Below are 20,515 nucleotides of genomic sequence, written 5' to 3' on the forward strand. Positions count from 1 at the left end.
TTAGACTTGAAAATTACTGTATGAAAACAGTCTTTCTTGAGTGTCAAGCCTTAGTAGAACCTTTTAAAAAAATCATTTTTGCTTGCCCCTTTATAAAAAAATCTTTCAAATTATCGCCAGCTGTTTTCGCTTCGGTTTTTTCTAGAAGAATCAATAACAATTCTTGTCTATTTGACGTTCATTCTATTAATTTTGTCTGTCCCCACGAGGATTTTGAGTTTGACGGCTTACTGTTCCACACTCAATCCACTCTTGAAGGCTGGTTTTCTTACGAAATTTTACGTTTAATTGGAAAACATATGCGCCTATATCAAAATTTAAATAAGATCCCATGGTTTCGCCAACACAAAAATCGTAGGAGCCTTCAACGTGACCTTTTGTTACTGTTTCAATTGCAACAAGTTTCCTTTTTTCGAAAAAACAATTATCAATTACAAATAACTTTCACCTAACAAGATATACTATCCGTTTAGAATTAGGAATGATAGTTTTATTTTTTATTAATGATTTGGATAGACAGGAAGTTAAAATAGTTACAACTTTAGAGTAAGGAATACTTAATTTAAAAAAATAATTACAATAATTAAAATAAATATTTTTATTTAGTCGCAAATTATCTCCTCCAAATTCAAATTTGAATGATCGTCGAGAAATTTTCCAACTACGACTCAAGGTATTTACAATTTTTTTTTATTTATTTTAAAAAATTAAATTTATTTTTTTTTAAATAGGACTCAAATCTTATAAAATTCTAATATTCTACTATTTTATTTAAAGACTATATTTGTGTTTTTTATTTTAATTGTTTTTATTTGGTGAAAGAATAATTTTGAAATGTTTTATATTTTTTATTTTAAATGTTTTTATTTTAAAAGGTTTAAGTGTGTTTTAAATATGTTTTCTAAAATAACTAGCTTTATTAATTTAATTCAGGCGGTGGAGGTTCTTTTTAATACTTCAAAATCTAGTTTTTCTTTTTTAACTAGCTTTATTAATTTAATGTTGGGATTGGTGTAAAGTTCTTTTTTCTCTATATTAAAAATCCTTTGTTTTCATCTTTTTTATCCAGTGAATTTTCAAGAAATTTTATTCTTATCTTTTTTGTCAGGTATCAAATTTTTTGGTTAAATTAATTGGTGGATATAAAGATCTTTTTTGTTTTTTTATTAATATTTGTTTTCTTATATTTTTTATTATTATTATTATTATTATAATGATTATTTAAAAACTTCTTGAAAATTTCTTGTTTAAAACTGATTTAAACAAAGTTCATCTGGGATACAATCTATCGCTTATATCAAACAACCCATTGATTATTTATTAATCTTTTTGTTATTTTCATATCTTTGATATACTTTTTCTATACTAATATCGGTTAAACTTTAATGTTTTATGTTTTTTTTTGGTAATTGATTAGTATATTAACTGAAATTGTATAAGTACATTTTGTACTAGGTTGTTTTTAAAAAATTGAATTCAATTGTTTTTATTAATTTATAAAAACTTGTTTAAGAAGGATACGGATAATTAGTTAACCTTAGTTGTATTAAAAAATTAATAATTATTCCCAAAGACAATATTTTTAAATTTTAAAATAAAGGTCGGGCTTAAACTATAAAATGTCAATGTAAAGGATTTTACCAGGAGAAATCTAGAATCAAGATGTCTGTTGAATTACATCTAAAACCTGTACTCTCGAATTATATCTAAAGCCTGTACTTTCTTTGCCACGATTTTTAAAATTTCTCTCTCTTCGAGTAGTAAGAATGTATAATCTTTGTAATACTCGTCAATTTCGTGGTGGAATCACAAGAATTTAAAACATTTTGAGTCTGAACTTCGTGTGTTAGATCAAATTCAACATGTTGGCACTGTACAACATACCGTTCGATCTGTTTTAATTAATTCAGACATTCTCAAACTGTATACTTCCGAAGCGATTAAGACCAAAACCAGTGTTTTATTTGTGCGATGTTAGAGCAACAAAAAAAGAATTCTTGTGGTAAATATTTTTTAGATATATTCATTTTTAATAGGTTGATTTATTTATATTTATAAATTCTAGCCCGAATTTCCAACCCGACATGTTGTTTTGTACCGAAGAGGAAAAATACCTTCTACGAATTGATGTAATTATAATTATTTTTAATTATACACTTAAAATATTTTTTAACATTGTGTTTTTTATATTTTTTAGCCTTCAAATTATTTATACACCCTTCTTTAATTCTTTATTATTTATTAATTTAATTTGTTAGATTTTAGTTTTATTTGTAGTGTTTCATATTTTGTTAAGTTTTTAAAAAAATATATTGTTTGAAAATATTATAGTTATTAAATATTATAATAACTAATTGTGTTTTTGATTACTTAAACTATCATTGTTTTTAAAATAATAAAATATTTATAAAACTTATTTATATTAGTTTAATTATTTAAAGTATTTTGGGTGGGGCCAAACGTTGCCAAGGATATAAAACGAAGGTCGCGAATTCGTTTCCCCATCTCGCAAATAACTAATTAGCATTTTAAACCGCTAAAAAACGAAAAAACGAAAAAAGTGACACCAAAAGTAAATAAGTTGAAGTATTTGGTGGGGTCACATATTACCACCGATATCTCGGTTCGACCTTGTCCGATCGTGACCAAACTTCTTGGGGTGATAGACCGAGGGATAGAGGTTGTGAACATTGCTCGAGCGTCGAGGTCAAAGATCATCTTCAAGGTGAAATTTGAGATTGAAAATATGTTTTTCGATTTTTCGAAGGAGAAAAATTTTTGTTTTTGAAAATATTTTGGGGGTTTCTTGGGGGGATGTTATGGCGGCCATCTTGGCGGCCATCTTGGATTTACATGTTCATATTTAGTTATCCTCTACTGCTGTAGTGTTAATAGTGGCCGCCATGACAGTTACCGTTTTTTATCAATAGGCAAATTACAATGGTGACGTCGCAGGGTTTCAGACGACAACACTCTATAGTTAAATTGCTGTTTTATGGTAAATTAATCCTATCATTTTTCTAGCGATTCCTATGGTTTTATTTATTTCCTTTCATATATTATTAGTACTACGGTTTCCGTTTAATATATCTTATATATTATAAATATTGATGTCGCCGGAAATTTTTGGCAAAAAGGTTTTTTTAAACTATCGTCCATGTTTCGAGCCAAATATCGCTACAACGACGTGTCCTACGACCCTTATAGTTTGTAGGAAATTTAATTTGCTTTCATTTAAGCACAAGTACGTCCTCGAGAAATAGTTAAATGGCTGTTTTGTGGTAAATGAATCCTATCATTTTTCTAGCGATTCCTATGGTTTTATTTATTTCCGTATTTATTTATACCAATTTTATTTATTTTACATTTTACTATGATTTTTCTTATTGTTTTTGTTTGTGAATTTTTGAATAAGAACAATGCGCCAAACTGGAAAAATAGTGTTAAAACAAATTATTCAAGTACAGTCATTAGCTAATTACAGACGATATAGGTTCTTAAAATTTACTGAAAACTTACATAACTAAACAAAATTACAAAAGTATTGAAAATTAAAACTACGTCTTTATTTGAACATACATGGACATGAATAGCATACACTAAGAATATTTCGGTTTCTTTGATGGGCCGGGTGTATCCTCAAAATTTTCGGCATGTTTTGGCTGCGCCAATTTTGTAGGAGGCGCTAGGCTTAGGTCTTCTTCGTCAGATTCTTCCATCTCGACGGCTGGTACGTTGACGCAACGCTTCCCTTCACAGTATATGCAGAGAGCAGATCATTTCAGCCCTGCTCTCTGGCATTTACACCTTCCACCATCACAGCCTTTCTTGCAAGTGCACGAGAGCCCTTTTAGGAGCTTCTGAGGGGCACGGTCATTCTTCATCGTAGTAGGCATCAACCCTTGTTGGATTCTCTCCCATCCCCATCCATCTGGGTCTCTTTTTTCTCCCAACCACTTGCGCAGATATTTTCCATTTGCGCTTTTTCTCCGATCAAATGGTCCTATTTCCACCTCCAACTTCGGTTAGGTTTGGGCTGGATACTGAGCTTTGGCTCAGGCTAGCGGAGAGGGTCCGTGCAAACTGGCTGCCTCGGCAAATTGGGTAGCCTGCTGTGGGCCGGCGGGCCTCCGTATGAGGGCACAGTGGTCCTGTTTCCCGGCCTTTTGGGGTCACACCGGCATCTCCGATGCCAGCTGTGCCGGGTTACTTGGGCTGCTGTGTGCCCTTCGTTATCCTTTAGGAGCTCTCTCCAAAGGGTTTGACTCCTTACCTCCGTAGGTAGGGTGTCGTCTGGAGTTGCTACAGCATCCACTCTTAATCCCACTGCTGTATGGGAATTTGTCCGCCCATTGCTGTACCTTCTGTTGGGTTGAGTGGCTTGCGTCAAAGGTGCGACCATCAGTAATAGGGTTCAGCTACCCATGCTGGATTTGACACCTGTCCGGGCTAGGTGGACGCTGGCGTAGGGCACTATGATGATAGACCTCCGGTGGTATGGTGTTTGTTACTAGGTACACCGGGCTATAAATTCTGACACACTTGCAAGAAAGGCTGTGATGGTGGAAGGTGTAAATGCCAGAGAGCAGGGCTGAAATACTCTGCTCTCTACAGATCCTGTGAAGGGAAGCGTTGCGTCAACGTACCAGGGTCATTCCATATGATTTCGACCAATCATGTCACCATGGGTCAATCGATTTTTTTTTTAATTTTAAACACCGATAGATTTGTCTAAAAACCCGTGATATCTAAGGTTTTAGCTGAAAATATTAAGTAGTTTTAGAATAAACACAGTTTAACCGAAACCCCACATTTTTTGATATATCGTACGTTGATTTCAGTAACCCTTCGCTCTTAAAAAAGGGGTATTTTACTTGTTTTTATTTGATAAATCAAAAACTATTATCTTGATATTCAACACTTTTGAAATTTTATATTTTTGATATCGTACCAAAAATGGTTTAAATCTTTTAGAAATCATTACTACGTATTTAACGATGTGTGATAAACAATGCTCGAATATTTTCAGAATTATAATCTTTAAGAATAAAGGATCTAGCTCTGGAAGCAGTCGCTGTAGGCGTTGATATCAGTCGCAAAATCAAGTTAAGAGGTACATGCCATTTGTCGTCCCGTTTAGGCCATGACAGACTGCTAACTTATGGATATATTTTTCAACCCTTAATTTTGAGTAGTAAATTGATATAATATTAAATTGAAAATAATTACGTGTTAAATAGAGGCATTGTAATTTTTAGTGTCGTCTGTAATGTTTGTTGTAACTGAAAACTAAACCTAATCTATAAATACCTAGAAAAAACCTTATACCCTTCAGTATTGAAGATTGGTAATCCACCATTTTGGTTAGCTTGGAAAAAACATTAAGACACACATGGTACAATAAATGCTTCCGAATTTTATTTTTACCTTTTGTAATACCAAGCCCCCAAAAGTATCAACACTTGCAAAAGATTCATTTTATATCATCTATCATGTGTGGTAGGTTCAATTTAACCTTCATAGGGGGCAGCCTCGGCTGTGACTAGTTCATTTTTAAATTTAAAGAAAAAATAATAATTTATATGTATAGTCAGGAGTGGTTCTTTGAAATATTTTCAATTACTAACCCTAAAACAATATTACTTTTAACTACGTATACAATCACAAAACTAAATATGTGTTGAAATAATACTCAACGGCTCATGTTTCTCACTTCGTAAAACTCACCTTTTATATCTGCTTATGGAAGAGATGATTTTATAATATGATTTTTGAGGCACCAGTTTAAAATCATTAACAATAATAGTGTATTTATATTTCGTCTTTTCAATCGCCCACATGACCCTTTAACCCCTCGAACGAGACCCCCCAAAAATAAAAATGTACATTTTGACATCCAATAACCTGGTATCAATTCCAGTTAGGACTATATAAATCCCACCATTGAATTTTCCTTGCCAAAATGTGTAAGATTGGGTTATTTTGTTAAAATAAAACATATTTAAAAAAAGTTATTAAACTTAAAGCGAAGGGGTACTGAAATCAAGGTACGATATACCAATAAATGTGGGGTTTCGGTTAAACGGTGGTTATTCTAAAACTACTTAATATTTTCAGCTAAAACCTTGGATATCACGGTTTTTTAGGCAAATCTATCTGTGTTTAAAATTTTTAAAAAATCGATTGACCCATGGTGACATGATTGGTCGAAATCGTATTGAATGGCCCACCCGCCGTCGAGATGGAAGAATCTGACGAAGAAGACCTAAGCCTAGCGCCTCCTACAAAATTGGCGCAGCCAAAACATGCCGAAGATTTTTAAGATTATTCTTACAAGGAGACATCCCGAAGTGTAACCTAGCGATTTTGTTCAAACTCGGGGGATTGGTAGACCTTCATGTAACTTGAAAAATCCTAAAGATAATTTATTCAATGGGCAACAGTTTTGCCATGGCAACGAAAAATGTTTTTGACAACAACAAATGGATATTTTCCCATTGGAAATAACATGGCATTCTGACCGATTCCTAGGACCCCCTGTGAAAAAATTTAACAAATTTAAAAATTTCGAAAATTCCAAAAATAGAAAAAATAGATAAAAATTTACAAAAAAACATCAAAACTGATCAAATTTTGATCAATGTGAGGTCAAAATCCCATGCTATTTTCCACGAGAAAATTTAATATTTTGTGTTGTCAAAAACATTTTTCGTTGCCATGGCAAAACGGTTGCCCATTGAATAAATTCCCTTTAGGATTTTTCAAGTTACATGAAGGTCTACCAATCCCCCGAGTTTCAACCCAATCGGTGGGTTACACTTCGGGATGTCTCCTTGTTAGTGTATTTTCTTTTTTCTTGTAATTTTGTATGTTTTTCATGTCCATGTATGTTCAAATCATAGAAATCTCATAGGTAACTAGAATGCTGCCGTGTAACTGGCAAATGGGCCAAATGCCGTGGCAGACGATAGCCAGATCTCAGCCAATCAGAGCTCAAAGCGTGGTTCTGCCAAGAATTTAATGTCACCAGAGAGAATGACGTCACCTATCTCCCGCTATAGTAGCGGATCCAAGGAGGATTATTATCCTCCTTGGCGGAACCACTCTACGGCCTCTCATTGGCTGAAGGTTCAAGGCGAACTGGCGTCAAGCTCGGCCGTAGGCGGCAGCATTCTAGTTACCTATGAGATTTCTATGGTTCAAATAAAGACGTAGTTTTAAATGGCATAAAAACAAGTTTTTGATTAATTTAATTTTCAATACTTTTGTAATTTTGTTTAGTTATGTAAGTTTTCAGTAAATTTTAAGAACCTATATCGTCTGTAATTAGCTAATGACTCTACTTGAATAATTTGTTTTAACACTATTTTTCCAGTTTGGCGCATTGTTCTTATTCACAAACTCACAAACAAAAACAATAAGAAAAATCATAGTAAAATGTAAAATAAATAAAATTGGTATAAATAAATAAGGAAATAAATAAAACCATAGGAATCGCTAGAAAAATGATAGGATTCATTTACCACAAAACAGCCATTTAACTATTTCTCGAGGACGTACTTGTGCTTAAATGAAAGCAAATTAAATTTCCTACAAACTATAAGGGTCGTAGGACACGTCGTTGTAGCGATATTTGGCTCGAAACATGGACGATAGTTTAAAAAAACCTTTTTGCCAAAAATTTCCGGCGACATCTATTGAGCGAGAACGCAACTACACTAGGGCCGACACTTGCTTTAATTTAGCGGTAAACAGTAATTTAACTATTTGATCATTTTCCCGAGAACTAGTAGGCCTACAGGCAGGTACTTGTGCTTCAATGAAAGCTAATTAAATTTCCTACAATCTATTTGCTGTAATAAGGGTCGTTATGATAAGGAATTATGCGCTAAAACGCATAAGTTTGGCGCTATGAGGAAAAAACTAAAAAAAGTCCGAAAAACTCCCGGTTTTTAGCGTACCCCAGAGTTAGCACCGGGATTTCGAAGTAGCAAAATTGAGTATATACTACTGGGACCGAACCTAAGAACATAAAAAAGTCAAACCTACTACTACATTTAATGTGAACTTCATGTCTAAATGAACTGCACTACAGTACTTTAAATATGCGTTACTGCTAACGAAAAATTTCGCGCTCGCTGCGCTCGCGATTTCTTCTGGTTGTGTTATGACCCGCCCCCCCTTATACTTTCTATATCTACGTGCTGATTTCCCGCTATTAAAAAAAGAATACTTAATTCATAAACTAACATAAAATTCTAAGTTATTATCCTAATAATGATAGTAATTGGATGTTAAACTTAAGAGTAAAATTTAAAGCAATCCCCTATTGTTGATTAACTTGATTTAAGAGTTTGGTAAATGATGATTGATTTTGTATTATTGTTTATTCATATATATGTTCTGTGGTATACATATACATGTAGGTATACAAGTTGGATCCCTATTTTTAAAAACAAAGAATAAGGTAAAACTAAATTAACCCAGGATTAATTAATATTAAATGATTAGTCTACAATAGACAGAGAACCCCCAGTAAAAGTTACCATATTTGGTATCTCTAAAAAGCCCCAGTTAATCACTATTTCCAAAAATTACATAATTACCAAAAGTGTGCTACTTCGTATACTTTCCAATGATAAAGATTTAATGAATGCTGCTATCGAGCATCAGGTCACAGGGGATCCATAGATGCTCTGTAACCTAATAGAAAGGAGCGGGGATGGCGGCACAAATGCTTGTGGAGGAGAAATGGTGAGGAGATTGAGAAGTTTGAATAAAAAGATAACGAGCACGGGCAAGAGCGGGGGGCACTGTCGGGGAGAGAGCGTATGAAAGGCCAAGACATGATGCAGGGAGCAACTATTAGGGGTAAGCCGACGCATCAGCGCCCCCCTAATAGCGGCAAAGCGGGGGCAGGTAAACACAAAATGGGTGCGATCTCCCAGGACGGCACACGTCCTGCAGAGTGGGGTAGGTGACCTATTGAAGCGAAACAAGACCGCCGGAGTTGGGAAACTATCCACGAGCGCCAGAAACAAGGGACGCTCCAAGGGGCGACGAAGACGCAAGTTCCATAAGGTCGGGTAACCAGGGGAGGGACAGACCGAATATAAGAAACGACCCACCGAGAGCGAATCCCAGTGGATCTGCCAGGATGAGAGAAGGCCCGTGGCAAGTATTCTCCGACACTGAAAGCCATCGGCGGGGGAAAAACAAATGGCACGAGCAGCACGATCTGCCAACTCATTCCCGAGAATTCCGACATGCACCGGAGCCCAGAGAAAAGTAAAGAGAGACTGGGGGAAACCACGAAGGCGGCCAACAGAGGGAACAGCAGGGGATCGGAGTGATCAGGGCGGCTGAGTAACGCCAAGGCCGAATGGGAGTCGGAGCAGATTACTGCTTCCAGGATGTTGTGATCGAGAAGCCAAAGAAGGGCCTGCACAATAGCCATGAGCTCGATCCGGCAGATTGAGAGCAGCGCGGATGTACGAAAGGAGCATGTGACGTCATGATTAGAGACATGGAATGCGAGACCGGAGTAGGCAGCCTGTGGAAGGCGAGTCCCATCCGTGTAAACTACACACATCGTATCCGGAAACAGGTGAAGGCGATTCAAGAAGTCTGCCGCGAGAGCAGGAGGCAAGAAGGTGGATTTAGCATGTCGGCACCAATCAAAGTCAAAGACAAAGGGGGCCCTATTCCAAGGGGCATACATCGGCGCCAAAGGCTGGCGCAGGAGCGATTGGAAGACTTCAGGAACACTATGGATCAAGGCAAGATGAGCCAACGTACCACGAAACGAGGTGGACGTGGTATTGGTAAGCGCCATCCAGTCGGTAAGACAATGAGTTAAAGGACAAGACTGGCAGTGAACGCCATACCTCAGGGTCAGGAAATCACGATGGAGGGATAGGGGTGGCACGAAAGAAACCACCTCCAATGCCCCAACAGCCGTAGAGCGAGGAGCGCCAGTAATGAGACGAAGGCAAGCGTTCTGTAAGGTGTTCAGCAGGGCGAGTGTTGTAGCAGATGCTGTGCAATATACCACGGCCGAATAGCAAATCATCTAGGAGTAGGCTAAAGAGCAGAGGGCTAAGGACCGCGCCCTGCGGAACTCCACGGAGCAGCGGGAAAGAATCGGACCATCAGGGGTCTTCAGCGGAGGAATAGGAGTAAGAGAAGGGACGGCTTCAAACCATCGCACCTTTTTCCACAATGAATTAATTGGGACTGAACCTGACAAGGAGGAACTGAAGCGACGCCAGGAAGCAGTACGGGCACGCCGGACCAATAATTTCACCCTGGCTGTCATTCGACGAGCAGAAAGAAGGTCATCAGACCGGCGAGTACGAGAGGCGCGACGACGAGCCGCAGCGGCGGCTTTAAGGGCAGTAGAGCACTGTGTGGACCACCAAGGAGGGGGAACGGGACCGGAACCAGAGAGACCGGCACCTCTAATGGGAATAGCCATCGTAGCAGCGGAGACAACTAAGCTGGTAAATAGCTCCACCGTATCCTCGAGGGACCTGGCAGGGGTCCAGGTGTTATTGAGGAGACAGGAAACCGCCACCACTTCAAGAGTAGTGAAGCTCGGCAACAAGATGCGAGATTGGGGGATAGAGGACTGAACCAACAAAGCCACCCCACCTCCCTGATGACCCTGCCGATCACTACGGTAGACGGAATAACGACCAAAGCGAAGATTAATCGAAGAAGTATCAGAGAGGTGCGTTTCTTGTAGGCCCGTAATTACTGGTTTGTAGTTCTGGAGAAGCTGCGCGAGAGAACCCAAATGGGTCCGGACCCCACTGAGATTCCACTGGAGAATGTTGGAGTCAGTGGGATTCATGATCACAAGTGGAGTCGTCCATTCCGCTCACCTCATCGGCCCAAGCGGACTCGGGGAGATTTTGGACGTCACGTAACGGCGCTAGGACATCGCCATCAATGCATGGGAGATCGGCAAAACAAGTTTTAACAGATTGGAGAATGTAAGCTGCCGGGTTACGGTTGCGGAGGGGTCTTTAAGGATGGTAGCAAGATCTGCAAGGAAGGTGATAATGGCATCTGTCACAACGGTGGGAGCACCGGAATTCGTGGAGGGGATCCGACAAAGCTGTCAGAGGGGGCGTAAACGGATGAAAGGCGGGAACTGGGGCCCAGACTAAGTAAACCTAGAGTAGGCCTGGAGGATGAGTAAGTAGGGGGAGGAGGGAACTCCTGAGGGACTGCACGGAAAGACGGAGGCGGAGGACCAGCACGGGCAGCAGCAGCGTAAGTGGCTGCCACCGTAATACGGGTTTCGGAGAAAGTAATTCCCTTTTCAACTTGGGTCTGCTTAACAATAATCTCCCTAGAATAAACAGGGCAGGAACGAGAGAAACTGGGATGGGGTCCTTTGCCAGCGGGACTCTTTTTTGCACTGGGCATGATCTGAATGGATCTCGCTGCATCGAGGACAGTGCGGCGATTCAGGCTGTTGACGGCAACGCTTGTCAGAGTGACCATACCTCAAATAACGGCGGCAACAAAGAGGCCGATCCTCAAAAGGCAAGATATAACGCAGCCGTAAAAAACAAGCGAGAGCCACGGGGAAGCTAAGCGACGCAGCAAAAGAGAACGAACCGACTCGATCAGAAGCTCGAGGCGATCTCTGCTATCGAGATAGACCACATAGAAAGCTAGGCTAGGATTGACGATGCGCACCCTTTCTGATTGGTTCTATTAAAACGTTAATAGATGGCGGTAGCGTTGTCGTCGAATGGGAAATAATAAACAAGCCTGCTAACCTAACGCAATGCTTCCTTAGTTCTCGAAGCTCCCAGCAGGCGACACTATTTCTACTTTTACACTTCATTCCATCCCCAATTCATACCCTCCGCCCTCCCCTCCGAACTTTTACTTTGAGCGTAACATTCATTTGAAAAACGATGAAATTTACACAGTTTGAGTAATTATGTCACTTTTGCTATCTCCCTATAAACACTTTCGTAACCGTGCTAAAGAGACCCTTCCCATCATCTATCCTTTTCACACCTTGCCTGAACCCCGCCAGACTGGCACCAGCGAAAGAAAGAAAGGTCGAGAAACACCACTCGAAGGTCGATTGCAACACCGAAAACGAAGTCATGAGAAAGAGCCCCAAACACCCCCTTGATAGAAACTTTACCGTTTTTACTAGCCGAAGACTGTAGAAAGATTATACCAAACCTTGTTTCTTATCTTAGAATTATCTTGAAATTTACCGCGAGCGGTCTCTCTTGAAATTTGCTTAGTAAAAAGCTTATCTTTTAAAGAGTGGTCGTTAACCCTATTTTACTGTTATGGAATTCTATGGTGAAGCCTAACTACTCTTTACTTAGATTTAAGTTTTTCAGTCGGCTAGAATTCACGGAAAGTAAAACGCTATCCCAATCTCCAATACCTTTCGTTCCGGCACATTTTGTTGCTGAAACCCGGGAAACGAATCGCTTTATTCGAATAAAATCATGGCTAATGATGAAAACGCAACTTCTGTCGCACCTGAAGCTCTGGCATAGTCAATAAGAAGACGCGGTATTCTACGCGCCACCATTACCAATCTTCTTTCGAGCATCGATGGTCACCTGAAGGAAGATCCGCCGGATATTCATACACTGACCAACGATATCCGTCTGCTAGACGCTAAAGAGAAGGCTCTTGATGGACTGAATGTAGAAATATAAAATCTTATTTCTGATGATATCGTCCTGGAGACGGACATGATGTATTCAATGACGAAATACGGAGACCCAATAGTCTTAGCTCGAGGAGATTTAAGCAGTCTACTTAAAAAGCTTACTAATATGAGACCGAAATCACCTGTGATTCTCTCGCCAAATCTAACATCGACAGCTACTTTGCAATCAACTCTACCGTTGAGTTCTCTTTCGGTAACTTTACCGGGTTCCAGTGCTTCTAGTACATCAGTCACGGTCACATCTGGACATTCGGTATTTACGACAGCATCTCAGCTTTTGGACAATCTGGATTAACGTCGACCACTCTTCCTGGTCAACCGATCACCTCGGTCGTCGCGCCGTTTCCGCTTTCGGGAAACTCACTTACGACACCGAACGTCACTTTCTTCGGACGACCCTCACACTCTCCGACTATGCTTCCTCAGTTTTCATCCCACCCGATTCAACTGCCACAGGGTCTATGACGAATATAGTCACCACGCCTCCTGTGTTTGTGCGACTACTGAAACTTGAAATGCAACGTTTCAACGGCAATCCGGAACAGTGGCAAGCCTTTTCTACACAATTTTACACCGCAGTCCACAGTCACGCGATCGACAAATCAGTTAAGTTTAGTTACCTTTTATCCTATTTGGAAGGCGAGGCCGCTGTGTCTATAGCGGGGTTGCCTCCGATAGCTGAAAACTACGACGATGCTCTATCCATTTTAGAAGAACGTTTTGGTAACCTTGGTATGATTGCCGAGAAACATATGGACATTTTAACTAGTCTAACTCCTGTTAAAAGAGGTTACGAAATCGACGCGCTTAAAAAGCTTTATACTACTTGTGAAATTCAAATTCGAAGCCTCCAATCTTTGGGGGTTATTAGTGACTCTTACGGGATATTGCTTTGCCATGTTTTAAAAGGTCTTACACATGTTGAATTCAAAATTGAGTTTAACCGTAGGCACGACCACATGCCTTACAAAATAGATAACCTTCTAACTTTTCTGCGCAAATAAATAAATTGTCGTGAGAGAGTTTATGGTTCTCGTGCTAATAATCACTATTCAGAGCGCAAAAGTGGGTCTGATAAATCTAACAACGGAATAAGTAACGGAAATCAAAACCGATAAAATTTCAATTCGACCACCTCAGAGCTGAACATCCCAGCCTCGGGATCTGGCCAGCAATAGCAAAATTACGTAAAAACCTGTTTTTACTGCGGCCAAACTATACGTACAAAACCTCCGAGTGTGACAAGTTCACATTAGCCGAAAAACGAAATATCGTCAAAACTAAACAACGATGTTATATCTGCTTAAGAAAACATTACACTAAAGACTGCGAGTCTAAATATAAAAACTGTCCAAAATGCGATAAGAAGCACCACCCGTCTTTTTGCGAAAAGTACGAATCCAAAGAAAAGGTGAAAGAGCCTGAAGACGAGATGAATCCTAAAGAAACATATCCCATGTAGCACAGTGCGGTCGGTTAGTAGTCGGTTAAGAGACTGAGAGTCGGTTAAAGGTCGGGTCGGTTTTGCCGACTGAAACCGACTACAGTCCAATGTTTTGACTTTTTGCCATCGGCGGTTAAAGTGGGCACTAAGCAGACGGCCATTGCAACACTCCCAGTTCAATGTATTCTTAGGTGCCGACTATTTACCAACTCTGATTAAGATAACCATTTTAAAGTCGGCATTTGCAACCCTAAATTTGATAGCACGAGAGGTCGGCTCAACCAACCATTGACCGACCTCAAATGAATCGGTCTTAGGTCGGTGAAATTAACTGACATACGGCTAAGTAATGCACGACTGATCTTGTGGTCGTTTTTACCGACCTTTCCGTTTTATGTGTTGTATGTGCCGCCTGTTTACCAACACTGTTTCGGTTTGCCATTTTACAGTCGTCAATAACACCCTTACTTTGATATTTGAAATGTCGGGTTAAACAACTATCTGCCGACGTAAAATAAATGTACCGAAAATTTTGATTATGAACTGATTTGCGGATAGGTAATTGTCGACTCAATTTATTGACGGTTTTACCGACTCTGTAATTAGATTCTAACTATATAGAATGGGAGTGGCTAAAATGAGATAGAGGATATGCTATTTGGGTAAGTGTCAACGACAATTTGCTACCCATATAACTAGACACGTTTATATAGTTGGCTTTACCGACAGGTCAGACATTTATTATATCCTTATTTTAAAATAATGCTAGATTTTCTCATTTAAGTGACATCTATATTTAAAAAGTAAAATTTATTACAACAATCTATTCAAATAAGTTAAAATAATAAATAACTGTGATTAATTTGATTGATATTCATCATATTTTAATTTACGAGTTATAACAGTTTTGACCTGCCACCGGTTGGTAGCGTCTATTTCAAACGGGGCACGGCCGTCTCGAGATCTGCTTCGCGCACATAGCGGCCCAGGCGATCGTACGAAAATCGCGTATGGGAAATTAGTTCAAAAACTTCTCACATCGTTTTCTGGCGCTAGTCTAGCCCCCCCCCCTTGAGAAAATTCGCAGCCATGTTATCGAATGGGAGGAACTGCGCGGAACTTTGGAATTTCAATTATTATCGCGTAATGTGTAATTTTTTGTAAAATATTTTTTTAGTAATATTTAAGTTAATTAATAATAAAAAAGTTAAACACCTCTTGAGATTTTTTAACGCAAAGTAAAGTTTTGAAAAACGTTATTAAAATTTGGTCATTCAGGAGCCAGAAGTTGCCGTCGACGTTTTCTGTATATAAATGTAAACATAAACACGTGGTTCTCCTTACAGCTGTATTTTTGCTATGTAGTAACTTCCAGAGGCCTTTGTTTTGTATTAATGTTTAAAAATTTATTTTAATTAAAGTAGTAAAATAAATGAATTTTAATTAACTAACTGACACTTGGAAGATCACTATGAATGAAAATAGTTGTGGAAACTTGGAAGGTATTTAAATCTGATAAATATAATAAATCAATGTGAATTTCCCACTGAATGATACACAACTAAAAATTTAGAAAACTAAAATTTACAACTTGAGTACTTTTCAAGAAAGAGGCTTATGCACAAGTTCTTTCACTTTCTCAAATTTTGCGGACAGAGTTTTGGTAATATTTGTGATAATTGGAAGTACAACCTTTCAACAAATTAAATCAGCAATTTCATTCGGTGATTATTATTCAAATCACATTGGATGTAAGGGCATAGAGCAATTTTTGGCCACAAGTGGATTTCAATGTTTTTTTGAAATGGCAGGTGAATCCCGGAGATAGGGTACAGCTCTCTCTATGAATGTTGTTACTATAGCCATTAACATGATAAAGCTTTGCTGCGGATACCTAAGGTTTCCTCTGTCGGACAATTTTATCAATCCAACTAATGGTGAGTCAGAATTAGGCTGTGATACATTTTCAAGGCACAATTCGCAAAAATGTTATTCCTCTAGGATTTGTACTACATAACCAGCCAAGTATGCGATACTTGCTAGCCGTAAGGTGCATCTCTGTGTATTTGGGTACTCATAACTTCAGATGGTAACGTAACTTCATTGCCGTTAAAAATAGTTGAAAATCCATCGAGTCTAGTATCAATCATGGCTGATACATGTAGATCTGTGAAGCTGTCTTGGGCAACGTTAGATGTTTTAGGTTTTGTAAATGATATAGTGCCTCTCTTAAGGTAGGATTCCAAACTGAATATAGTTTCTCTTGCATCAAGCATGTCATTCCCTCCAGCCATTTTCCTGAGAATGCTGAAAAACATTTCAATAGCATCGCTCGTTAAATTTCTTGTCAAGACAAACTGGAAACCAGATTTAAGGAGGTATGGCACGCAAGATATTGTAGACAATGAAGTTATTCTAATAGATATTATAGATTCATATGTTTCCTTTGTCAATATTTTCTTTAATTTGCGGATCTTTAGACCTTGATAGTAATCACTTTCCTTAAAATGTCCCACTACAAACAAATCTTGCGTGATGCGTAAGCTTCATTGACCCCAAAATCTTTTATAGATATGTTCTTAGTCCATAATTTGCATAAACTTTCATCAACTGGAAACTGATGAAATTATACATTGATATTCTTCTTAGATTCACAGAATGGAACACAACAAATTTTTGTGGTGGGCATTTTTGCAAATTAAAAATAGGCAATATTTTAAAACTTAAGTTTGAGAAATGTGAACTTAATTTAAAGAATAATAAAGGTATTTATTAAATAATATGAATAATATTGTGGTTATTTATTTAAAATTCTGATAAAAAATGCGAATACTGGTTTGAAAATTGTGAAAAACAAAAGAAACTTTGGTTAGGCTTAGCAATTAACTAATAAAACTCAATATAAGCATATTACTTTAATTAAATAAATGTTTTAAATGAAAACTTATTAGATAAAGATCAAATCATAAGATGATAATCCCAAACTTTCCAGAAGTTTTTGAAAAACAATGCAAAAAGGATTAACTAGTTGAATTTACCACCATAGAAAACTATTAAATATCCCGCTAATTTTTTACATTTAAGGGGGGGCTCAGACAGCGCTCCTAGTGTTAAAAGAAGGTATTCGCGGAAATACATACGAGAGGAAATCTTTGCCTGGGCCGCTATGAGCGCGAAGCAGATCTCGAGACGGCCGTGAACGGGGGAACTAAATTTCGTTAGCCTTCTACCATACAAATATCTTTCCGTGCGTACCACGTGATACTCAGAAATCAGGACTCTGAGAGAGAAGGGGAAAGCCGGTAGCTGCTTACTGCATGTCGTGGCCAAAAGTTTATGTTTTACTTTATTCGACCGTGTTAAATTTATATCTCTATGGTGTAAATACTTGTAATGATAATTTAGATAACTTTTGAGATTTAAGAAGTTGAAAGATAACAGTGAGTTATTATCTTCTTTAAAGAGCTATTATTTGTTTGAAAACAAGACAGTCGTAAACGATTAAACGTGTCCGTGACTGGTAAATTTAAGCCTTTGCTTTATCAAATAATCATTTACCAATGCTTTGTAATATAGTTCAGCGAATTAATCATAATTATTCAGGTGTGTACTCAGATTTCCTACATTTATCTACCAAATATTGATTCAAAATATTTTTAAGTAATATTTTTAGCTTGATATAGTTCAGCTGATGATGTTAGTAATAAGCTAAAGAGCTGGCGAAAGACAGTTAATGTGTAATCGTTATAAGATGGTGTTTCGACTGAAAGTTTCAATTTTATTTTAAAAGTGGGTGATCTGTCCTGTATTATCAAAATATTATTATTCTTAAGAATTTTTCATTTATTTACGGTTTGTATTAATTTTTCTGTATATTCCTGATTTTTGAAAGTTTTTAAGACATATGCTACCATTTTTTTATACACAGGTAACGATTTAGCTCCTAGAAATAATCAACTGGAAGTCTCTTAAGTTTTTGATTATTTTTGTTATATTGTGAATTGTACAATCTATTAACTTAAACTTATACCTTTGCATCTAAACCAAACTTTCATTAAAAAATTATATTTGACTTAAACTAAATAAAAATTCAGAAGAATATTATTTTATGTGATAAAATACTCTTATTAAATAATTAGTTTTGCAATAAATTAATTTTCATAAAAATCAAGAAATAAATTTTATAATTAAATTGAAATTGTTTGCAGTTTCTTAGGGGAGATAATTTGCCAACCTTTTCTTGGATAGAACATCCCGACAATTTTGGGTGGTATCCATCATACTGAAGGCTCGGCAATTAAATGACCTATCAGATAATACTGTAGGCCAATATCGAATTCTTAGGTGGGAAAACAAACATTTAGATGTCGGCCAACTAAAGATCTACTGGCGGTTAATTTGTATATTTAGAAAAGGCCAACAGTAGGGCCGACTAAAAAACTACCAGCTGAGCTACCCACAAATAATAAGTCGGAAAAGAGGTCAATATGCTGTCGGCCAGTTTGTATTACTTTTGTTAGTCGGGCCAACCATGGCGCGGGTAGGACATCCCGACTAATCGCCTAGTAGTGTATAGACACCACCCCCGACTTAGTCCCGACTAGTCGTCCCTACAAAAATCGTAGCGTTCGGGCTGACTGCTTTGTGCTACATGGGATACAACAATCAACTGACAGTAGCGTCTAAAGACAAACCAAATGCAGTGATTTTCCTACAGACTGCCCAGGCTTGGGCCCTAAACGTCAAAAGTGATGAAAATGTGAGGGTCCGTTGTCTCCTAGATAGTGGAGACCAGAGGCATCGTTCATCAATCAGGACGTTTCTCGAAAACTAAAACTTCCTGTCGTTTCCAAAGAGAAACTCAATACTCTTCCGTTCGAAGTCACAGAACCAAAGCGTGCCACTCGTTGAAAAGTCGAAGTCGAACTTCGTAATCTTCGAGATCCTGAAAAGCGTGTGACCGTCGAACTCTTCGAGTCTCCGAGAATCAGCGGTGCGGTTTTCGCCGTTCCTAGCTCGAATATAGATGTCTAAGCTCGGCCTTAATATGTCAGACATGCCATCTGAACATGGAGGTAAAAACCTCTCTTCTTCCATCGACCTCTTAATCGGATCAGACCTGTACTGGGACGTAGTGTTGGGAGAATCCACACCCAAACGAATTACCTCATCTCTAGTGGCTCTAAACACTATCTTTGGATGGACCGTTAACGGACCTGAAGTCGTCACTGGAAAATTTATTGGTATGAATACCATCGCAATCATGAAAGTGGCTGTAACATCTAAAGAGGAAGAAGCTGAGAGTATTTCCTCACAGCTGCGCGCATTTTGCGAGCTGGAGTCTTTGGGCATTATGGATACTGAATCCAAACCTTCCTCTTCTAGCAAAACCCTCGATAATTTCAAAAATAACGTTTCATTCAGCGATTGCCGCTACCAAGTGGCACTTCCCTGGAAGCCCAACAAGTAGGATCTCAGAGGCAACTATCAAATTGCTAAGAAAAGAACTCTCAACCTTGTGACGAAACTATGAACAAATCCTATACTTTTCTCTGAATACAACAATGTCATGCTTGAACAGCTCAAATCTAAAGTAGTCGAAGAAGTGCCTGTAGCTGAAGCTACTGTCGGTCCTCACCGAGCGGATATCCGCGGAACAGGCGAGACAACTAAGATAAGGGTTGTCTATGACGCTGTCTCACATGTCATCGGAGTTCCCAGCCTCAATGACTGCTTAGAGGTGGGACCAAATGAAAATGAAAATCTTCTTGATGTTGTAATCCGCTTTCGGGAGAAAAAAATTGCCTTCACTGGAGATATAGAGAAGGCCTTTCTAAAAAAATATCTCAAACCCGAAGACCTAGATTCTTTATGTTTCTGTGGATAGACATTCTCAACCTTGATGTCAATGGAGAGCTGAAAACTTACCGAATAACTCGTGTTGCCTTTGGCGTTTCATCCAGCCCTTTTTTGCTGGGAGCTACTCTGCGTCATCATATCGAGGTGTACCAGACAAAGGAACCGGTAACATGCGAAGCTTTAGATCGCGGACTCTACGTAGACGATCTAATCGGAGGAGCTGATACTCCGCAAGAAGCCTATGAAATTTCAAAAAAGGCAACAAAAATGCTAGCAGATGCCTCAATGAATTTACGTAAATTCAAGACTAAACTGCGCGAACTCTGGAACTTCTCTTCCTCTGTAAGAGAAAACTTAACAAACTCGAACAACCTCAAAGTGTTGGGGCTATCCTGGAACACTGAGACGGATAAACTATTATTTGACTTACAGCCTCTTTTGGAATTTTTATCTAATCTCAAAAATTCGAAACGTTGGGTTTTAAAAGC

General features: G+C 38.3%; 1 protein-coding gene and 1 long non-coding RNA gene across 2 annotated transcripts; both read left to right on the forward strand.

Annotated features, from left to right (window-relative positions):
- The first annotated feature begins 15,655 nt into the window (after window positions 1-15,655).
- Window positions 15,656-16,215, forward strand: LOC149947177 (uncharacterized). The gene is made up of 3 exons (XR_016480261.1): window positions 15,656-15,670; window positions 15,980-16,105; window positions 16,170-16,215. It is a non-coding gene; the product is annotated as an uncharacterized LOC149947177 (long non-coding RNA).
- Window positions 16,216-19,737: 3,522 nt separating this feature from the next.
- LOC149947178 (uncharacterized) lies at window positions 19,738-20,055 on the forward strand. The gene has a single exon (XM_090170847.1). The coding sequence runs from the start codon at window positions 19,738-19,740 to the stop codon at window positions 20,053-20,055; it is 318 nt and encodes a 105-aa protein (XP_090026973.1).
- The last annotated feature ends 460 nt before the right edge of the window (window positions 20,056-20,515 follow it).

The sequence above is a fragment of the Leiobunum rupestre genome, chromosome 4 (assembly GCF_980474605.1).
Source record: "Leiobunum rupestre chromosome 4, qqLeiRupe1.1.hap1, whole genome shotgun sequence".
Lineage (NCBI taxonomy): Eukaryota > Metazoa > Arthropoda > Arachnida > Opiliones > Sclerosomatidae > Leiobunum > Leiobunum rupestre.

What these genes read in the sequence shown, in the direction of transcription:
- LOC149947178 (XM_090170847.1), top strand. Translation starts at nt 19,738, where the DNA reads ATGCTTGAACAGCTCAAATCTAAAGTAGTCGAAGAAGTGCCTGTAGCT.